A 23,397-nucleotide genomic window follows, 5' to 3' on the forward strand; every position below is an offset into this window, starting at 1 on the left:
TAATGTCCCAATTTTGCCACATCCCCTCCAACATTTATTACTTTCCTTTGCTGTCATATTGGCCAATCTGTTAGGTATGAGGTGATACCTCAGAGTTGTTTTGATTTGCATTTCTCTAATTATAAGAAATTTAGAACATTTTTTCTTGTATTTATTGATAGTTTTGATTTCTTTATCTGAAAATTGCCTATTCATATCCCTTGCCCATTTATCAATTGGGGAATGGCTTCATTTTTTGTAGAACTGATTTAGCTTCTTATAAATTTGAGTAATTAGACCTTTGTCAGAACTTTTTGTTATAAAGATTTTTTCCCAGCGTGTTGCTTCCCTTCTAATTTTGGTTGCATTGGTTTTGTTTGTACAAAAACTTTTAAATTTAATGTAATCAAAATTATTTGTTGTACATTTTTAAATTTTTTTCTCTTGCTTGGTTTTAAAATCTTTCCTTTCCCAAAGATCTGACAAAAATATTATTCTGTGTTCACCTAATTTGCTTATAGTTTCCTTCTTTATATTCAAGAGTATGATAGAATTCGATACCCCAATGGATCTAGATGCTCTTCCCTCTTAGAATTCCACTAAGGGTAAGTGTGGGAGGCCAATAAGGGAAACAGTCTCAAATAGATAAAAATCTGAGACTCCTCTTTTGGCCCCTTTTATGATCCATACCTTTTCTTATTGGAAAAACATTATAGCCTTATTGAAAAGCTTTAAGTTCCTAGCAAACCAGAAGTTACAGAGTTAACAGTTTCTCTCCTTAATAATTAAGAAGCCTGAACTCCAAAAAATATATTACTAAGACAATCAAGGTCAGAACTGGACAAAACTAGACAAGACTTTATCTGACCAGGTGTAATCCTGTAAATCAAGAGTACAGGACTCAATTATTTAGGATCTCTATGAAATATATTTCCGCTCCCAGAATTAACCTCCTACTAATTGGTGGTTGGAATTTGGCCTTTGACCCTGGACCTATCTCTCTCTACTTTTTAGACTCTAATGGTTTTTTGCATAATTTATGACCCCTTCACAGCTGTAATTCTTTCTCTGTGCTCTTTGTGTGAAATCAGTATATATTAACTCAAGACTCCATGGCAAGTTGGAGCAGTTATGGGTAAGGTTTAAGTATTTCCTATTAGAACTCTCTTCCTCTCCTTCTTATAATAAAATTTTCCCCTCCCCCTCCCATGCACCTCTTTATGTGGTATAATTTATCCTATTTTTCTTATTCCTTCAAGTTTCTCTTGGTGCCATTTTCTATTCCTCCCTTTTCTTTTTTTTACATATCATCTTAGACCACTTTTAGTACCCCAACTTCTACCTTTAAATAATGCTTCTAACTACTATGATAGTGAATACAGTTTTTGAGAGTTACAAATGTCATTTTTCCATATAGGAATACAAAGAATTTGACCTTACTGAAGCCCTTAAAAAAATTCCCCCCACCCTTTCTTGTTTACCTTTTCACGTTTCCTTTCAATTTTATATTTGGACATCAAAATTTCCATTTAGTTCTGGTCTTTTCTTTACAAATACTTGGAAATCTCCTATTTTGTTAAATGCCCATACTTTTTCCTGAAATTATATAGTCAGTTTTGATGGGTAGGTAATCTTTGGTTGTAGACCCAATTCTCTTGCCTTTCTGAATATCATATTCCAAGCTTTGTGGTTCTTTAGTGTCGTGGCTGCCAGATCTTGTGTAATTCTGATTGGTGCTCCTTAATATCTGAATTGTCTCTTTCTAACTTCTTGTGATATTTTCTCCTTAGCTTGGAAGCTCTTGAATTTAGCAATTACATTCCTGGGCGTTGTCTTTTGAGGATTTAATATAGAGAGTGATCTGTGGATCCTTTCAATGTCTATTTTGCCCTCTTGTTGAAGAACATCAGGGCAGTTTTCTTGGATAATTTCTTATAGTATGATATTGAGGTTTCTGCTTATTTCTAGGTTGTCAGTAGACCTATGATTCTCAAATTGTCTCTCCTGGACCTGTTTTCCCAGTCAGTCATCTTCTCAATGAAATAGTTTATGTTTCCTTCTATTTTGTCATTCTTTATACTTTTACTTATTAATTCTTTCTGTCTTGTAAGATCATTAGCTTTGCCCAGTTGTAGTCTTTAAAGATTGTTTTTCAGCTGTGATCTTTTGATTTTCCTTTTCAGTTTGGTCTGTCCTGCTTGTCATGGCTTCCATCAGGTCAATTCTGGTCTCCAATTTGCTTATCATTTCATTTGATTGCTGGGCTTCTTTTTCCAAATGGGAGATTGTGTCTTTCAAACTTTTTCTTTTTGAACTATTTCCCACTTTTCTTGCCAAGTTTCTTCTATCTTTCTTACGTGGTTCTTGTACTCAAATTTGAGTTCCTTTAGAGCTTGTAACCAATTTCAATTTTTTTGGGAAAGTTTGGATGTGTATGCTTGTTTGTCACCCTCTGCTATCTCCTCTTTAGCCTGCTATTGTATCCAGGGTAAGAATCTTTTCTTATTTTTTTTTTTTGGTACTTGTAAATTGTAGTTCTTGGGTGTTGGTGGCCATTGCTGTGTACATTTTTTCTTCCCTTCCCAGCCAGAAGTCTGAGTGAGGAAGGTAGGCAGCTCTCGAGCTATAGAGCTTTTTTTACCCTGAGGCTATTTTTCAGTCTCCACAGTGTCTGCTATGGGCAGCCCCTCTCTGTCCTATCTCTGCACCCAAGCTCCACATGTCAGCTTCCTGGGGTCCCAACTCTTATTGCTATGGTGTCCTCAACCAGCCCCTGAGAACTTAGAGATTGCCCCACACTTGCTCTGACTCTGAAGCCTTAGGGAGAATGGGGGAGGGGTGATCAGCTCATGCTTTGGTAGGAGTAATTTTACCCCCTTATTGTGTGGAAATGCCCAAACTCTGCCTACCTTCAAGGCTGCACCCAATGGTAGAGCCCCTTCACTCATTTGATTTTGATTTTTGTCCTTTTGAGGCACTTTATTTTGGTTGATGGTGAGAAGACCCTTGCCTCTACTCTGTGGCCATCTTAGCTTAGAAGTTCCCGTTATTTTTTTAATCACTGAATTGATTCCTTATTCATGGCAAAATATTACATATAATATAATCACTGAATTGATTCCTTATTCATGGCAAAATATTACATATATATTACATATAATAATAAAATTGACTCCTGTACAGTATGTGAAATTAAAGGATGCCACAATAGATAGTATGCCTGCCTTCAAAGGATTTCACACACCTGGAGGCATTTCTATCCTGGGCATAGAAATCATGACAGATAAGCTGTTGACAGAGCTGTCAATCATCTCCCTCTTTAGCCTTTCCTTCATCACTCATAGCCAAACAAGAAGCAGATAAATCTTTAATAGCTAGTGGTTCAAAACACACAGCATGAAGTCTTTCCAGATCTTAAGTTGTAGTTTGTACTCATGCATCAAGCTCCTTTTGAAAATAATGTCAAATCTATAAGCATAAGAATAGAAAGGTATAAGAACTAAAATGCTTTACTTTTAAGAAAAGTGCATAAATTACATAGGATAATTCAAGAAGATAGTAGATGAGCTGGCTAAGTTAATAAAAATTTTTGAGTAAGAGTTCATATGTGCTCTTTATAATGTTTGTCACAGGAAGGGCCCATGGTACCAGGAATAGCACCCCAGGAAGCCAGCAATAGACTACAGATATTTCAGGTAAAAATGTTAATATATCTCATAGCCTATTATATTATCATGCTTAAAATAAGTTAAGGTTTGGTAAGACTGAGTCCTCTAGGAAAAATATTATATGGAAGGAAATGATTCTTAAATATACTTGGAGAGTTTATACACAAATAAGTACTTTCCATCTACATTTTTATATGTTATGTGGAGATATAGCTAAATATTAATTTGCTTAACAGCCTACTTTTCTAACCATATTTACCACCAGTTCCCTAATGTTATCCTCATTAACTCAACGGATCCCTGATTTTTTAAGTATGTAGAGGCAGCTGGTGACATAATGAACAGAGTGTAGGGCTTAGAGTCAAGAAGACCTGAGTTCAAATCCAACCTCAGACACTTGCAAGGCACTTAATCTCTGTTTGTTCTCGGCTATAAGAAGACGACAGTAATAGTACCTAATACCCAGAGTTGTTGTGAGGATCAAATGAGATAATAATTGTAAATGTGCCTAGCATGGTGTCTGATACATAGCAGTAATAATCAATGCCTATAGATTTTCATTAAAAAAAAATTGCATGAACTGGTGGCCAGTTTCCTACACTTAACTAGTCTGGGTCTCAGGTGATAGGTATTCATCCAGTCTTATACTCAAAATCTTTTAAGCTTAATTGGCCTTATCTTCTAGGCTCTTCTGGCAATGTCTTGGGGGGGGGACTCTGACTCTTATCCTTGTACAGATGAAGCCCAGGAGTAGGACTTTCTTTAGTGGTAGACATGTACCTTGTATGCCAGATATATTCTGAATCAATAGTATCTGAATTAATGAAATTTTACATTATTTACAAATTTCATTTTCTTCTAGGCAAATTTTGATGATCTGTGGAGGAAATTTGTTACATACTCATCTGGTGAACAACTCTTTGGATTGCCTGTCACTGACTATGAAGTTTTACATAAAACCAGGTAAATTTGGAAAATGTGTATCAGCCACAGGCCGATTTTAAATTGAAAATATTTGCTGCAAACACTGACTACTTTGAGAGAATCTCTCTCAAGTTTTCTGAAAGAATTTTCCTTCTTGCTACATTTAATATCTAAGTCCTGGAGAAAAGACAAATCAAATGCAAGGCAGTTAATGAGCTGAAGTTTGGCTTTCTATAGTTTCAGTTATCCCTAGTCAGTCTGAAGCCTGGGCAGTGGTTGGTGTAAAGAAAGTCTCTTCTGCTTCCACTTTAATTTTTTTCCTTTTTGACTTTTTAGAGTTTTTGTTTTGTTTGTATGAGAGTGGGAGGCTGTGTAGCACCTAGTGGAGTGACAGGAGTAGAGAGAGAAAGCATATAGATATGGGGCCTGTAGATGTTCCCCAGTTGCAGCCATCTGTGGTAGGCCTTGGGACATATCCCCCATAGTTACAGGGACCCTATTGTATATCAGAAACATCCAAAACCAATTTAGTATTCTGTAGTAATTTCTTCTGTTTCTCTGGGACAACTAATCCAGAAAAGCTTTGAAAACACTTACTATTCCTACTCATATTACCTCTGTGACTTCAGCAGGTTAACTTGTCAGGATTCTAGGCTAATCCTCAAAATTGGAGAAAATATGCTGTTCTACATTGTTAGAGAGATTTACTAATTTGGAGATTGTTACACAGATGAAATCACAGGTCTTAGGAAAAACTCAAAAACACTTAATATAAAGATTTGGAAGCTTATATAGTTGGACGATTTGTATCCTATGCTTCATCTTTGAAAGAGACTCCTGAATCTTGAGGATGTATGAAGTTAATTGTGGGCCTAATTTCAATGGAGAAAAGAACAACTAAAACTGGTCTAGAGATTTTTTCAGTTACTGGGAGGTCAGTGTGTGTTATGAATATTTATTTGTTTTCATACACAAACATGTGTGTTTATATACATACATGTTTATGAATATGTACACAAATATACACATATACCCTTCTATTTCTTTGTGCCTTGTTATGCACATCTTTATAAATTATTTGAATAAATATAACCATTTGTTTCTCCTACCTAGGAAGGAACTGAGTTTGCTGTCAAAGCTGTATGGATTATATGATACTGTAATGGGCAACATAAGTGGTTATTATGAGATGCTTTGGGGAGATGTAGATATTGAAAAGATTAATCTAGAACTTCAAGAATTCCAAAATAGGTGAGCTTAAAACTATTTATGACTTTCCTATATTTTCTAATATTTAATGATCTAGCAATTTTCTATTATTTTATTTAAATTTAATGCTTATACATGCTGATTGCTTTGTAATTTCCATTTTCATGTATCTTTCCTGCTAGACTGTAATTCCTCAAGGGTGAGAATTACGTTTTTTGTTTTCCAACAGAGTACAGTGCAGAGTTGTTTCTACATATGACTCTCAAGAAATGACTGCTTAATGAGTTAACTAATTGTATAACAGACCCAGAAGTATGGGTATGAAAATTTCTCCTCTGACAGAAATTAGTATTTGGAAATAAAGGCAAAACAAATCATGGTTCTCCCAGTGACATTGTCTCCAGCTATTTATTCTCAAGCTTTTTGCTATAGTTAGATTAAGTGAAAAAAAATCTATAGGTAAAACAAACATTTTGAGTTTTTTTTTCCCTCAAAGGTGCCGAAGACTGCCAAAAGGACTAAAGGACTGGCAAGCCTTTTTGGATCTTAAAAAAAGAATTGATGATTTTAGTGAGTCATGTCCTTTGTTAGAAATGATGACTAACAAAGCAATGAAACAAAGACACTGGGATCGAATTGCAGATCTAACAGGAACTACATTTGATATAGAATCTGATTCTTTTTGTTTGAGAAATATCATGGAGGCCCCACTCCTTAAACATAAGGATGATATTGAGGTAGGAGCATAATTAATGCATATCAAAACTGTCATCTGTAAGAGGTGAAAAGGGGTTTTGACTGGGTAAATATTAAAACGTTGGTCACCAGGGAACTGAACAATTATCAGTCCCCAATTAAAGAATAACCTCAAGTTTAAATGACTTTTATGGAAATTTATTTACAACTGAGAAGAGGAAGTAGAAATAAGGAAATAAGAGAGAGGATAAGATAGGATAAGTAATCTAACACAGTAGGTAATTTGCTCTGATCCCCTAGTTCAATCCAGGTAGATCTAATTAACCCTCAGCTGAGGGAAATCTGGCCTTGATCCCAAGGCTGGAAAGCCAGAGGCCCAATGGGCCTTGAAGGCAAACAAAGCAAAAGCTTCAGCCACAGAGTCTTGTAGTATACAGAATTGGGGGTTATAGTTTTTTTCTAGCTTTGGCTGAGTTCCAAAAAGCTGTTAGAGTTTTAGAATCTTGAGGAGAGGCAGTTGACTGGATCTTCCGTGAAAGTAGGAAGTCAATGAGCGAGCTCTTAGATTATCTAGCTTCAATATTGAAATTTAGCCTAGCATTGATAGATTTACTTAAGAAATTATTATTTTAGATAGACCCTTTATATCTTCCTTTCCCAATACCACCCTGCCTTCCCTCCCTTACCTTAGTGGCTGTGGAGTTTATAAGGAGAGAAATTAGAGAGGAGTTAAATCTGTGAAGAGTTATTTAATTGACAGCATTATTTATAATTTAATCAAATAACCTTTATTCCCTTTAGATAGATTTTGAAAAACTGAGCAAGGCAGGTCCTTATTCAGATTCCATCTTTACTTCCCTTCCCCCACCTGAGGTTCGTGAGATAACTGATAGGGCTTTCCTTTAATCCACCTTCCTAACAAACATTCTTCAAACAATTAAACCCTTGTGTTTCAATAGTTCTATTTAGTGTAATTTGTCTGTTAGTTAACAAGAGGGAAGAAGAGGGAAAGAGAAACATACTCTGGGTTTAGAGGGAAGCTGGGCATCCATCTTGAAGGAAGGTGTTACTTCAAAATAGGTCCCTTCCTGTGAAATTAACTAAAGCCTGTTTGTTAATTTCAATCTAGTCTATTTCCCTCAGCTTGTGTTTGAGTCTAAGTCCCAGTCTGTAAGCGTGCTGTATTAGTCTGTTTTAGTTTAACTACTCTTCTCCCAAGAAGATCTCTGTTTCCCTTCTGTGTTATACTCCTGACTTCAGTCCTTTTATACCCTGAATCTCCTTTAATCCCAGCCTACCTGTAGCCTAGTTTATCCACATACCAAGTCTCCAACATCCTCCTTTCTATTCCCTTATCCCAAACACCTTTCCTCAAATTACCCCCATAACAGTCTCTATTAAAAGGAAGTTCCTTAAGAGAAGTTTAGGAAGATTCAGTCTTAACACTCACCACATGGAACAGTCTCACCAGCTCCAGACCACCTCCAAGTCCAGTGACGAACCAGAAGAGCTCCTTCAGGTCCTGTTCACAAGCCAGAAGAGCGGGCCCAGCTCACTGAGGTCTTTTTTTAAAGGGGCCTCTTTTGTGTCACTTCCTGTGGCCTCTTCTTAGTTTACATGCCCAATCACAACAGACACTTTTCTTAGGACTGCCCAGGAGGCAGTCAGTAAATTCTGATTTGTCACTTATTCTAATACACGTGGGTTACAGACCACCCAAGTTGTGAGTTAAATGGAGATGTGTTCACCTTTGGTGATTAAATCTAAAGATGGGCAAGGTAGATTTAATCTCATTATCACACATCCTAGATTAAACAGATAAATAAATCCTGTATTCACAACAGTAGTCATACTGGATTATGACAATTAAATACCTTGGATTGGGAAAAATTAGGCATGAAAATGGAAGATTACTGCCTTTATGATCATAGGCAAGTCACTTTCCTTAACTGGGCCTTAGTTTCCTCACCTATAAGATGAGGGGGATGAATTGAAGTGCCTGGGGAATTATCCCCATAAATGAGTCTGACCCAACAATGCAAAATGCAGAGGGACTTTATTGTCTTAGTTTAAACCAAGGGTCTCACATGGAAAGGCTGATGTGTGACCATGAGCTGTGCCTGAGCTGGGTTTTTATAGAGTGGTAGGCAGCAGGGGGCGGGATAGGGGGATGTCTTCAAGGTAGGTGGTCCAGCAGGGGAGAAGTCTGGAAGGTAGGTGGTCCCTTCAGATAAGGGGGGGAATGTCTGCAAGGTAGATAAGATTAAGCTCTGGAGACCAAAGGTCTACAAGTTTGAAATTCCAGCAGAAAAGTCAGTTTTGCTACAAGGTTATAAAGGGGTCTGGGTTTTTAATTATGACTCTCTCTAGGTTCCACAGAATTAAATGGCATCTGAACTTTTTAAAGTGATGTCATGATGGAATGGATGTATTAAACTGGAAAAAACATAGAACTATTAAATAGTCAGAAAAACCACATCTTTAATCAGGAGAGAAGTTCAGTACAAATTTCTTTAGGCCTCCTCAGAGAGTCACACACTCAAAATCCATGCAGAGCCCTAAGGCTCTGGCTACTGACCCCTGGGATTACCACCTTACTAGATGACAGCTCCAAAGCACCAGAGAATTTAGGGAACTTATATACAGTTTGGGTAACTGAGAGGCAGGGAAATATGATTGATTGACATTACCTTGGCTACAAGGAAATGGGAGTGTTCAAACTACACTGACAGGCTTGGGAAAGGAACCATAGCCAGAGGCTAGGGTGCCTACCTTACAATATAGACTGTAGGGAAAAATCCAGTCTAGGGCTGGGCCACTTAAAGGAAGGCCTCTGATACAATAAGAGAAACTTCTTGGACAAAGAGATATTTAGCATTTGATTAAGGTCTGCTAACTCCACCTAACTAGGGTGTAATCAAAAACAACTTGGAGACAGAGAAGGCATATGGGGGCTTAGTGATTAGATCCTAGTGGTAGGTTTCTAAAGGAAAAGGGACAGATATTTTTTTCTAATGCCATATTGCCTTGATAATGATAATACTAATAAATAACAAGAATAACTGACATTTATAACTTTAACTTTTTCAAAGAACTTTATAAGCATCTCATTCTATCCTGTAGGATATCTGTATATCAGCTATCAAGGAAAAGGATATTGAAGCTAAACTTCAACTAGTAGTTGAGAACTGGACCAACCAGAATCTGAGTTTTGCCCCATTTAAGGGAAAAGGAGAATTACTGTTAAAAGGAACAGAATCAGCAGAAATCATTACATTAATGGAAGACAGTTTAATGGTCCTAGGTTCTTTGCTGAGTAACAGGTAATTTTGAAGATTTTTTTTCAGTTTCTATTTTCTTATTTGTTGCTATAAAATGTTTTATAAAGGCCAGTTCTACAGCTAATTACTAGCCTCTTTCCCATCATTAGCTCAGGTCACCACAAGCATGTGTCAAGATCAGCCTTCTCTAAACCAAGCTGCCTCTCAACAGCAGAAATATTCCTTCTTGTAGATTCTGTCCACTACATTGAGCCCTAACACTGAAACATCAGAGAACAAAAAAATGTGCTGCCAAATCAAAATTTAGTATTTCTGAGGTTTCAAAGGCATTGAACTGTCTAGTTTAGGAGACATAGTTAAAAGTGTTCTGGACTTGGAGTCTGGAAGACTTATGTTTGAATTCTGCTTTGGACAGTGGTTGTGTGACCTTGGGTAAGTTCCTTAACCTTTTTCATCTTCAGTTTTCTTGCCTGTAAAATGAGGATTCAAATCTTCTTTTCCACTTCCTTTTACCCCCAGGTTTGTTGTGACTCTTCAGTAGTAGGTAAAGTGCTTTGCAGACTTTAAATTGCTTTGTAAATGCTGGCTGTTGCTGCTTTAATTATTCTGTCTCCACTGGATATTATATCCCATTCCTTTGGAGTGAGAGGGAACTAGGCACTTGAAATAGGAGCATTGACATTAATGAGCCCTAGTACTTATATACTATAAGAGGGCATAACAGGATAAATCCTGTTATTATAGAGAAAATTCAGGATGCCTTTAGTCCTCTGGGATTTTTTCAGCCTTGCCAAGGACTTTGCCAACTCCCAGCAGGCCAACGCCATAGTATCCTGAGACAGGGGGTGCTTCACAGCAAGACCCCCAGAACAGTTGTCCCTCTCCTCACAGTAGCCTAAATCCATATCAACTCACCCCAGCAGTAGGGGCCCTCTACCCACTCCAGTCCCCCCAGCAGGTAAGGTGGTAGCCTGGAAGGGAGTGAATTAAATGCTTGTTCTTATGGAACTGTGGCTCTCTCTTGTGGCTCTCCTATGCACACTCACACATCCCATAGTAGGGCTGAGTGTGATGCTAAGAGGACTCTGATCCACAGAAGGTTGTCTTTTGGGGCTGGCAGAATCTGCCAATCACCCTTGCACAAAACTTGCACAAAACATTTGTAACAGAATCCAGGACGTTTGCCTGCCTTAATTTAGCTGTGTTAGGGCTTTCCTATATAACATATTCCAAATAAGGCAAGTTTCACTTGTTGTGTAGGTCATTCATAATTATTTTGTTTTATGATGCATATTTTATTTTTATCTTTTGAGGGGAGAGGGCTAAGATGAATGAAGTCCTTCAAGGGGAGTGGAGGAAGAGGGAATGACCCCAGGTGATACCAGAGCCAGCTCTGCTATTGAAGTTGAATTGTTGAATTTTCAGTGGGTACATTTACATCTTGGAAGTAAACACTGTGAATCAGAACTTGCTTTATTGTTTGTTGATTGTCTAGACCAGTGATGGGCAAACTTTTTAAAGAGGGGCCCAAAGGAAAGGAAATGCTTATCTGTCAGTCTCTTTCTAAGGCAACTCTTTCAAAGTTTCATTGTATTGTATCCTACTCATTGTATTCATCAGATTAGGAATAATGTCTCAATGGAATAGAACATTTCAGATACACACACACACACACACACACACACACACACACACACACACCTGGCCCATGGCCACAGTGCAAAGTTTTAATCACCGTCTTTCTCCTCTCTTCTAAAAGTTTTTCTAACTACTTATTTGACTTGAATAATCAAGTTGGAATTTGTTAGATGAGATAATAATAATAATGATGATAATAATGATAAATTTATATAATGCTTTAACCCTGTGAGGACAGTTGTAGAAATATTATTCCCATTAAACAAACAAAAAAATTGAAGCTTAAAAAGGTTAAACTTATCCATAGGCACACAGCTAGTAACTATTGGAATAGGGCTTAGGTTAAGATATCCAGATTCTAAGTCCAGCACGCTTTACAGGAGATGTGATGAGTGAACAAGGGATGATGGTAGAACAGATCAAGATAGTTTTCAATTTAATTACTTGTGAGTTTTAGGATGGTGATAATACCAAAAATAAGAGACAATTTTTGGTGTAAAAAAGAGAAAATAAAACTCTTTATGTGACATAAAAAATAAAACTTTCACAAAGACAATAAATGTCTATAATTTTTTTCAAATTATGGAAACTTTTTTTTAATTTTTATTTTGAATATTTTCCCATAGTTAATGTCTATAAATTTGATAAATACTTCCTTTTAGTTTTAGGAGAGGGAAGGAAAGGAGAAGACTTGTAATTTCACTGGTAAAGGTTCCCATAGTGAGGAAATTCCCTTTCTCAATTCAGATCAGCCTCTTCTATGGCAATAGCTACCTAAAAGACTACCAAAGACTCTGGGAGATTGTGACTTACCCAAGGTCTTGCCACCATTAGGAGAAATTACTTGTATTCATATCTTCCTGACTCTTATTAGCATTCTGTCTACCATCTATGTTGCTTTTAAGGTTAATGTTAACAATGCCATAGCCATTCTGATAGTTTAAGGCAGTGGTTCCCAAACTTTTTTGGCCTACCGCCCCCTTTCCAGAAAAAGTATTACTTAGCACCCCCTGGAAGTTATGAAACTATTTTTTGAACTCAGAATAGAATGTAATACAAAAAAAGTGTGGTCATCACTGACTTCCTGGATCACTGCAGCACCCACCAGGGGGCGGTAGCACCCACTTTGGGAATCACTGGTTTAAGGGGATATTTCAGAGTGTGTTTCTCTAATCACTAGTGATTTAGACCATTTTTTCATATTAGTATAGATAGTTTTAATTTATCTAAGAACTGCCTGTTCATATACTTTGACCACTTCTCAATCAGAGAATGACATATTCTTATACATTTGAGTCAGTTCTCCATATATTTGAGAAATGAGGTCTTTGTCAGAGACGTTTGCTATAAAAAAAAATTTCCAGGTTTTTTTTCCCTTCTAATCTTGGCTGCATTGGTTTTGTTTGTACAAACCCTTTTTAAATTAATGTAATCAAAATTATCCATTTCGCTTCTTGTAATATTCTTGATCTTGTTTAGTCATAAGTTCTTCCTTCATCCATAAATCTAACAGATAAACTATTCCAAAATTTCCCCTATTTGTTTATGGTATCACCCTTTATCTCTAGATCAAGTATTCATTTTGACTTTATCTTGGTATATCATGTGAGATATTGATTTATGCTTAGTTTCTGCCATATTTTTCACTTTTCCCAACAATTTTTGTCAGATATTGAGTTCTTACTCCAAAAACTTGAGTTATTATAGTCATTTACTACTATATGTTGATTACCTAACCTATTCAACTGATCCGCTCCATTTCTTAGCTAGTACCAGATTATTAACAACATTTTTTTAATTTAAGTATTTTTTTCCATGCTTACATGATTCATGTTCTTTCCCTTCCCTCTTTCCTCCCCCCTCCCAGAACCAACAAGCAATTCCACTGGGTTATATCTATTATCACTCAATACCTATTTCCATATTATTCATTTTTGTAAGTACTCTTTTAAAAACCTTTCTCTTGATGTGGATAGCGTTCTTTCTCAAGAGTCCCTCAGGATTGTCTTGGATCATTGCATTGCTGTTAGTAGCAAAATCTATTACATATGATTGTCCCATAATATTTCAGTTTCTGTGTACAGTGTTCTCCTGGTTCTGCTCATTTTGCTCCACATCAGTTCTTGGAGGTCTTTCCAGATCCTGTGGAAATCAGGCAGTTTTATCATTTCTTGTTGCACAATAGTATTCCATCACAATCATATACCATAATTTGTTCAGCCATTCCCCAATCAAGAGACATCCCTTCATTTTCCAATTTTTTGCCACCACAAAGAGCATGACTGTGAATATTTTTTAGTACTAGATTATTTTGAAGATTCTCACTTTAGAATACTGATTGAAATCTTATACTGCTAGGCTATCTTCCTTCCTATTTAAAAAAATTAATTCCCTTGATATTTTTGCCTTTTTTCCCTTCCAGATGAATTTTGGTTTTATTTTTTCTAGCTCTATGAAATAGTTTATGGCAGTGATGGGCAAACTATGGCCCGCGGGCCAGATGCAGCCCCCTGAAATGTTCTATCTAGCCTGGCCTGCGCACATTATTCCTTATCTGATGAATACAATGGGTAGGATACAATACAATGAAACTTTGAAAGAGTTGCCTTAGAAAGAGACTGACAGATGAGCATTTTTTTTCCTTTGGCCTTTAAAAAGTTTGCCCATCACTGGTTTATGAATAATTTCATTGGTATAACACTGAAGAGGTAAATTGTCATTTTTATTTATTATATTGGCTCAACCTATCCATGAGCAATTAATATTTTTCCAGTTGTTTACATCTGACTTTATTATGTAAAAAGTGTTTTGTAATTGTATTCATATAGTTCCTGGGTTTGTTTTGGTAGATAGATCCCAAGATATTTTACACTGTCTATAGTTATTTTAAATGAAATTTCTCCTATCTCTTGCTGTTGAGCTTTGTTGGTGATAAATAGAAATGCTGAAGATTTGGGTGAGATTATTTTATGTTCTAACAACTTTGCCAAAGTTATTAATTATTTCAACTAGTGCTTTTAATTGATTCTCTAGGATCTTCCAAGTATACCATTAGATCATCTGCAAAGTGTGATAGTTTCCTTATGGCCTAATTCTTTTGATTTCTTTTTCTTCTTTTATCCCTATAGCTACCATTTCTAGTACAATATTGAATAATAGTGCTGATAATGGGCATCCTTACTTTACTCCTGATCTTAATGGGAAAGTATCTAACTTTTCCCCTTTACAGATAATGCTTGCTGATACTTATGGCTAGATGCTTTTATCAGTTTAAGGAAAGCTCATCAATTCCTATGTTCTCTAGTGTTTTTAATCAAAATGAGTATTGTATTTTGTCAAAAGCTTTTTCTGCATTTGTTGAGATAATGATATGGTTTCTGTTGGTTTTGTTATTGATCAGATCATCTGATCAATTATGGTGATAGTTTCCCTAATATTCTAAAAATTCTATTATTCTTACATTTCTGGTATAAAACCTACCTGTTCATGATATATGAGCCTTGTGAAATATTACTATAATCTCTTTGATAGTATTTTATTTAAATATTTTGCATTAACATTGTCTTTCTCTGCCTTTGTTCTCTTTTTTCTAAATAGTTTATATAGTACTTGAGTTAATTATTCTTTGAATGTTTGGTAGATTTAACCTATGAATAAATCGGGCCCTGGGATTTTTTCTTAGGAAATACTTTGATGACTTATTCAATTTATTTTTCTGAAATGGGGTTAAGCGTTCTTTTTCCTCTTCTGTTAATCTGGGCAATTTTATATATTTTTAAGTACTCATTTATTCCATTTAATTTCTTCATTACTTGTGAATTTGCCTTTTTTCATTTCTGATATTGGTCATTTATTTTTTCAACAAAATAACCAATGCTTACCTATTTTATTGTGTTTGTTTTTTTTTTTTCAGAAAACCAGCTTTTTGCCTTATTTATTAGTTCAATAGCTTTCTTTCAATTTTATTTTATTTATTTTTTTATTTTTTTAAACCCTTACCTTCCGTCTTGGAGTCAATACTGTGTATTGGCTCCAAGGCAGAAGAGTGGTAAGGGTAGGCAATGGGGGTCAAGTGACTTGCCCAGGGTCACACAGCTGGGAAGTGTCTGAGGCCAGATTTGAACCTAGGACCTCCCATCTCTAGGCCTGGCTCTCAATCCACTGAGCAACCCAGCTGCCCCCAGTTTTCTTTCAGTTTTATAAATCTCTCCTTTGATTTTCAGGGTTTCCAAATTGGTTTTTGATTGGGTATTTTTAATTTGTTCTTTTTCAGTTTTTGTAGTTGTATACTCAGTTCATTGATCTGTGCTTTCTCTATTTTATTGATTTAAGCATTTTTAGTTATAAATTTCCTCCTGAATACAGCTTTTGCTGTGTCCCATAAATTTTGGTACCCGCTCATTGTCATTCTCTTTAATGAAATTAATGATTGTTTCTATGATTTGTTCTTTGACATTGTTCTTTAGGATAAGATTATTTAGTTTCCAATTAATTTTTAGTCTTTCTGCTGTCCTTTGTTGATTGTAATTTTAGTGCATTATTGTCTGAAAAGGATACATTTAATATTTCCGCTTTTCTACATTTGGTTGTAAGGTTTTTGTGCCTTATTAAATGGTCAGTTTTTGTGAAGGTATCATGTACTGCTGAGAAAATGGAATGTTCTTTTCAATTCCCTTTCAGTTTTCTTTAGAGACCATGCATAGCTTACATTTCTAATGTTATATTTTCCTCATTAATTTTTTCATATTTATTTTTTATTGGATTTATCTGATTCTGAGAGGGAAAGGATGAGGTCCTCTACTAGTATAGTTTTACTCTCTATTTCCTCCTGTAAATCATGTAACTTCTTTAAAAATTTGAATGCCATTTCATTTGGTGCATATATGTTTATTATTGATATTGCTTCATTATCTATAGTGCCTTTTATCAAGGTATAATTTCCTTCCTTATCTCTTTTGATCAATTTTTTTAAACTTTTGCTTTGTTTGAGATCATGATTGCTACTCCTGCTTTTTTTTTTTTCTTCTTCAGTTAAGGAATAATATATTCTTCTCTAGCCCCTTACTTTTACTTTGTAGCAGTATTGGGGAACCATTTAGAAACCATGTGCCATACCCCACGCCCTACCCCTCAGAGACCACATATTGTGCCCTGCCCCCCCAACCAAGTGCCACATATGTCCCACCCCCCTCTTACCCCACACAGGGGAGAGAGGAAGTACTCCTAATAGGCTCCTGGACAGAGGGACAGATGAAGTGAGGAATGGCCTCAGAGAGTATAGAGAAGAAAATGGGAGTAGCCTGAGCACTCTGCTTTCCTCTAGCTCTGCTATTGGTGAGCTGCCCATCTTACCTGCTGTGCCCTCCCATTGGGCTGTGGGGCAGAGGGGAAGATGGTGTGACAAAAAATGTTGTCAGGCCTGGTGGAGAGGGAATAGCTCCACCTGAGTCCCTCTGCCTTTCTAGTATCAAACTCAGGGGGGTGGGGGAAGGAGGGCAACCACATGCCCACAGAGAAAACCAACATGCCCTCTCTGGCACCTGTGCCATAGGTTTGCCATTCCTACTCTATAGTGTCTTCCTACTTAAATGTGTTTCTTGTAGAAAGCAATTGTGTTATTCTGGTTTATAGTATACTCTGCTATCTATTTCGTGGGATGAGTTCATCCCATTCAAATTCACAGTTATGAATATTAATTACATATTCCCTTCTCCTTTTTTCCCATCTATCTCTTTTTAAATCCTTTTTTCCCTTTCTTCTTTTAGCCTTTCCCTATTTAAATTTTGCTTCTGACCACTACTTCCCCCAATTCACCCTCCTTTTTGTCCTTCCTCCCTTCTTTTCTTATTCTGCCTTTCTTCCTACTTTCCTACAGGTAAGGTAGGTTTCTATAGTTAACGGAGTGTGGATGTTATTCCCACATTGAACTAATTCCAATGATAGTAAGATCTAAGCATTGCCCACCACTCTACCCTCCCCACTACTCAGCCTTTCATGAAATAATTTACTCCCTTCTATTTCTCCTTTTTCTTCTCCTAATGTGTTCCTTTTACTCATCTCTTGATTTTTATTTTGAATAACATACCATCCTGTTTAAATTACTTCTTTCTTTCTAGATTTACACCTCACTGCCCTAATAGTAATAAGGTTCTTAAGTATCTTAAATACTTTAGTTATTTCAAGTATCATTAGATATCTTTATTATCGTAATTATCACCTTCCATTTAGGAATGTATCAATTTAAGTTTAATCAAACCTCCTAAGTTTTCACTTTTCTTTTTACCTCTTTTATGCTTCTCTTATCATATATGCTCATCAGATTTTCTTTTCATCACTGGATATTTTGTCTGGAATGTCTGAAAATCTTCTTTTATTAAATGTCAATTCTCCCCCACCCCCCGGAAGATTATTCTCAGTTTTATTGGCTAGGTGATACTTGGTTGTAATTCTAGATCCTTTCTCTTTTGGACTGTATTTCATGTCCTCTGTTTCTTTAATATAGAAGTTTCTATGTCCTGACTATGGCTTGTTTTCTTCTGGCTAATTGCAGTATTTTTCCCTTTTCTTGGTAGTTCTGAAATTTGGCTCTAAAAGTCCTGGGATGTTTTATTTTGAGATGTCTTTTAGGAGGCAATGAGCATATTCCTTCAATTTCTATATCCCTCTCTTGTTTGAGGATATCAGGGCTGTTTTCCCTGATGATTCTTGTAATATGGTGTCTAGCCTTTTTTTTTTTAGTCATGACTTTCAGGTATTGTGATGAGTCTTCGATTTTTCTCCTGCATCTATTTTCCCAGATTAGTTGTGTTTTCAGTGAAGTATTTCAGATTTTCTTCTATTTTTCATTCTTTTGATTTTGTCTTTTTGTTTCCCCTGGTGTCTAATGTATTCATTGGCTTTCATTTGGCCAATTCTAATTTTTAGGAAGTTATTTTCTTCCTTGAGCTTTTATATTTCTTTTTCCCTTTGACCAATTCTAGTCTTCAAGGAGTTGTTTTCTTCAGTGAATCTTCCCCAAATTTGTTGACTGTCAATTCTCTTTTTATTTGATTTTTTAAAATTTCTTTTCAAGTCCTTCCAAGGGATCTTTTGGGGACTTAACACCCTTTCAGTATTTCCTTTGAGACTCCATATGGTTAATCTTTTAGCATTGTTGTCCTCTTCTGCGTTTGTATTTGATCTCCCTGTCACTGAATTAACTTTCTAAAGTTAGGGTTTTTTTATCTTTTACTAATTTTTCTTGTTACTTTTTAAAATTTACCTTCCCTATCTGTTGAGGTTCAACTTTGCTCCTGAGATAGAGGGAGCACTGTTCTAAGCTTGCAGTGTAGTCTCTTCTGGTTTTGGGGGTAGGCTAAGCTGCTTTTGGGTCCCACAGTGTGCACTTTGAGAGGATGGCCTGGATGGCTTGCTGTGGGGAGGCTTGTAAGTGTTTTGCCCTGCTATATTCTGCATCCTATGCTACCAGTTCCCCTGTTGTCTCATTGGGCTTGTTCCTACTCTTCCATTTGGTTGGTGTGGGCCACATAGAAGTGTGCTAGACTGATCCTCCACTCTGCCACTTCATTACCCTGGGCTATATGGCAGTACATTGGGCTGGTCCAGATTTTGCCAGTTCCCCTAGATACCGCACTTTCTAGGCTACTCTTTCTTATACCTTCTCAACCTAGTGAAACACATTGTTCTTGATTTCCTTTGTTTTGAGGTGATTTTCTTAAAAACTTATTTCATTGTTTTATTTTTTTAGGTATAATACTCCATTTAAAAAGACTATTCAGACCTGGGTATTTAATCTAACAACTTCTTCAGATATTATTGAAGAATGGATGATTGTACAAAACCTCTGGGTTTACCTTGAAGCTGTTTTTGTAGGTGGAGATATTGCAAAACAATTGCCTCAGGTAAATGGTCACTAAAACTTTAGAAAATAACTAGGAGTAAGAGATTTTATGCATTACAAATAATGAAAGAACAGTTTTCAAAATGTTCAGTATACAGAACAATATACACAATGACCATAGTACAATAATGTATATGCAAACTATACTCATAGTCAGTTGAACTCAAATTAATTGCACTGATTTAGTCAGTAGTTGAGAATAAATAAATAAACTTTCCTCTTCTCAGTGATGAAATAAGAAACGAGTTGGGAGCATCATTGTCAATTTGTTATCTGTGGATTTGCTTAACTGTTGTTTCAAAGGATGATGGGAAAGGCATATTATCAGGAAATGACTGCTATGAAAGCAAAACATATTGATAAAACTTTAAAACAAAGAAACAAAAAATCAGCTAATTTTTAAGTTTTTTTTACCAAATCAAAGTTATCATTTTTTGAAGGATACATAAATTAATAAATTGAGTTTTCAAAAAAGGAAAAATCCTATTTTCCTCTAATCATTTACATGTTCTTTCTAAATAAAATAAGAGGTACCTTGAGAATTCTTGTGCTGAAATTGTTTTAAGGACCTGTTTTCAAAGAGCTGCTTTCTCCAAGGTTTAGAGTAGAACTGGATTAACACTTCATAGAATGTCACTAAAAAACTTTCAGCCACTTAAGTAAATTGAAAATTCAGAAACTAATTTGAAGAAAAATCATGAAGTTTTAACTCAAGCACTTTGCTTATCCAATTATCCAAGCAGCAATGTTTAAAGGGGATGTTTTTGTTTTTTAGGAAGCAAAACGTTTTCAGAACATTGATAAATCATGGATAAAAATAATGCAACGAGCTCATGAGAATCCTAATGTAATCAGTTGCTGTGTTGGAGATGAAACTATGGGACAACTTTTGCCTCATTTACATGAGCAGTTGGAAGTATGTCAAAAGTCACTAACAGGGTATGTACGAGTTATTTCACATATACCTGTGTCATGTCAGAATTATAGAACAGGAGTTGGAAGGAACTTCAGAAACCATCTAGTTCAATCCATCCATGAACAAGCATCTTTTCAGAAACATATCTAAGAAATTGCCATCCAGCTTCTGGTTTAAGATCTCTGATGAAGGGAAATCTTTCTCCAAAGCAGTACACAGAGCCTTTTTTTAAATCAATAAAGAAAATAGAGATAGTAGGGAAATTTTTACTTCAAATCACCTCTCCTCCTGGTTTTCTTTTCTCCAACTAATCATTCCCAAATTGGTTCTCATGTCACATGTTCTAAATATATATAATTTAAAATGAGAATATATAGCTCCTTTAACATCCTCATTAACATAACTCTGTATGTTCTCCAGCTTATTGATGTCCTTTCTAAAATGCGGTACCCTGAACTGACCAAAGTACTTGGGTTGTGATCTAAACAGATCTGTGCAACTTCCTATTTCTGGATATTGTGTCTCTCTTAATGTACTCTAAGATCTCACGTTAGCTTTTTTGACTGGTATATCATACTGTAGAATACTATTGAGCTTGCAGGTCACTAAGAACCCCAGATCTTTTTCTGATGAACACTTCTTCCACTTTTAACTTGTGCAGCTGATTGTTTCTTCACTAAGAACCCCAGATCTTTTTCTGATGAACACTTCTTCCACTTTTAACTTGTGCAGCTGATTGTTTCAGCATAAGTGTAATCATTTATCCTGATTAAATTTAAACACTTTAGTCTGTCACTATCTTTTAATGTTCTGGCTCTACTCCAGTGTGTTATCTATCCCTATTAACTGTCTTCCCAGGCTTCAGTCACTTGCAAATTTAATAATTATGTTGTTTGTTGCTTTATTCAAATTATTGGTAGAAAGAATAAGCACATCAAGGGCAAGCACAAGCCCTTGAGGCAACCTAGGTAGATAACCAGGAAAGTTGGAAATATATATATATATATATATATATATATATATATTTAAACCCTTACCTTCCATCTTGGAATCAATACCGTGTATTGGTTCCNATATATATATATATATATATATGTATATATATATATATATATATATATATATATTTAAACCCTTACCTTCCATCTTGGAATCAATACCGTGTATTGGTTCCAAGGCAGGAGAGTGTTAAGGGCTAGGCAATGGGGGTTAAGTGACTTGCCCAGGGGACCTCCCATCTCTGGGCCTGACTTTCAATCTACTGAGCCACCTATCTTCCCCTGAAAGTTGGAAATATTAATGACTATTCCTTGAATGAAGTCATTCAAACAGTTCTGAATTCACTTAACTATACCATTGTAGAATTAATTATAAACTATGTATATTAGCTTGATGATCAATACTCGGGTTACAGGAAATTACTACATAAAAGATTTATGGATTTTAATATTTTACTGCAAAGGTACACAGAAATAATTTGTCATTCAGAAGTTCCTTAAGCAATGCTGACATCTCTGCATTATTGAGTATTTTTTGTTTTCACCTGAGACTAGTTTCCATAAGATTGTAGAGTAGAGTACATTTGAGGATAAGTTTTTGTAGAAAGTATGCCCAGTTCTTTGTACAGGCCTATATTAGAACCATGCCTATGGTGTTGTGATCCATGATATTATCACAGTTTCAAAATAATTGCCTGTATCTCTCATATGAGCTAAGGAAAACTGATTCCTGTGGAATAGAAGCATAAGCAAATAAACAAATCTTAATACATTCAAAGTAGACCTAGTAGTAATATAAATAATATTAAGCAAATACTATTGGTCTAAGATTTTGGCCTTTCAAACTGATTCACAGGCTAATTAACAGGCCAACAATACAACTGCAGTTCTCTGTTTTAGCCCTCCAACTTTTCCACAAGAATACCATAAAGAACATTCTGAAATATCTTGCTAAAATCTAGGTAAACTTTATCTACAATATTCCTTATGTAGCAAAGGTTGTCAAGTGCATCTTGCAGGGAGGCCAGAATAAATAGATCTCTAGCATCTCCCCTTCCAGCCATAGTCCTGTCAGGAGGGAAAACAAACAGCTGGGGCCGGAAGCTTGATCATTGAGCTCTCCTCAGAGGGAGGAGGTTCTGAGCTAGAATTGTATTTACCTGCTTACTTAAATATTTTAGTCTAGGGATGTGATTTTTTAATTTCAGTGAAAGTTCTGGTTGCTCTTTCTAGCAGAGAGAGGAGGACCCTAAGCTTTTTGTTCAGGTCCTGACCCCTGTCCTGCCAAATACCAGACCTACAATAAAGGTACATATAAAATAGTCATGAAACCCGTTTAACCAAATCAATAGCAAAACAGAAATCAGAGAAAGTATACATAAGAGTATATATACCAAACAGTACAGAGAGAAGGAGCCCCCCTCCCATTGGGAAAACTGGGTAACTCATCTAAGTGAAGAGGAAGGGTCCTAGGTCTCTCCCAAGAAGAGATTATCTGTCATCTCTAGTGTAGCCAGCTGGGAAGAGGGACATGATGAAGATCACCAACTCCCCTCATTTTGGCTTCTTCCCTGAGTCTTTTTTTCTCTCATATGCAGCCTGAAGGGGAGTTGGCATTATCAAACTCATCTCTTAAATCTGGAAGCCAGAAGCACCCAAAGAGACAGAAGAACTGGAAGAAATTGTATCTCCCTTTTCTCTAGTTCTAACCACTCATTGCCCCTCACACTGGCATAGGACATTGATCTCCACTAATAAGGAGATAGTTGCATAACAGTGAGCTTTGGGATTTGGATTACATTTAATTGAGAGATCCAGTCTAGTAACTGTCAAAAAAAGAATTGGTCCTATTTTCATTTTTCACAAACTTTCAAAGGTCACATGTTAATAAACTAAGACCACTTATACTGCCATTTTTCTTAGTTCATCATTAAGGCCTAGTGATTTGAACTTACTAAAGGTAGCTAGGCTGCTCTTTTGCTATCTTCCCACTTCTATTAATAGCTAAATAACTAACTCCCTGTTATCTATCATTGTTTATTTCTTTCTAAGCTACCAGTCATTCTTTTTTTTTAAACATTTGTTAATATTTATTTTTTTGAAAAGTTAACATGGTAACATAATTCATGCTCTTACTTTCCCCTTCGCCCCCTGATATCCCCCACCCATGTCTGATGTGTATTTCCAC

General features: G+C 36.0%; 1 protein-coding gene across 2 annotated transcripts in view; it reads left to right on the forward strand.

Moving 5' to 3' along the window:
- The window catches only part of DNAH8 (dynein axonemal heavy chain 8), a 399,591-nt gene that overhangs the window by 152,761 nt on the left and 223,433 nt on the right, over window positions 1–23,397 (forward strand). For both annotated transcript variants that reach the window (XM_044672126.1, XM_044672127.1), the window contains exons 29-35: window positions 3,612–3,674; window positions 4,510–4,610; window positions 5,685–5,822; window positions 6,277–6,517; window positions 9,600–9,799; window positions 19,143–19,296; window positions 20,071–20,234. In XM_044672126.1, coding sequence (XP_044528061.1) covers window positions 3,612–3,674; window positions 4,510–4,610; window positions 5,685–5,822; window positions 6,277–6,517; window positions 9,600–9,799; window positions 19,143–19,296; window positions 20,071–20,234 — 1,061 coding nt within the window. The remainder of the gene's footprint in view (window positions 1–3,611; window positions 3,675–4,509; window positions 4,611–5,684; window positions 5,823–6,276; window positions 6,518–9,599; window positions 9,800–19,142; window positions 19,297–20,070; window positions 20,235–23,397) is intronic.

Source organism: Gracilinanus agilis, chromosome 4 (genome assembly GCF_016433145.1).
Source record: "Gracilinanus agilis isolate LMUSP501 chromosome 4, AgileGrace, whole genome shotgun sequence".
Lineage (NCBI taxonomy): Eukaryota > Metazoa > Chordata > Mammalia > Didelphimorphia > Didelphidae > Gracilinanus > Gracilinanus agilis.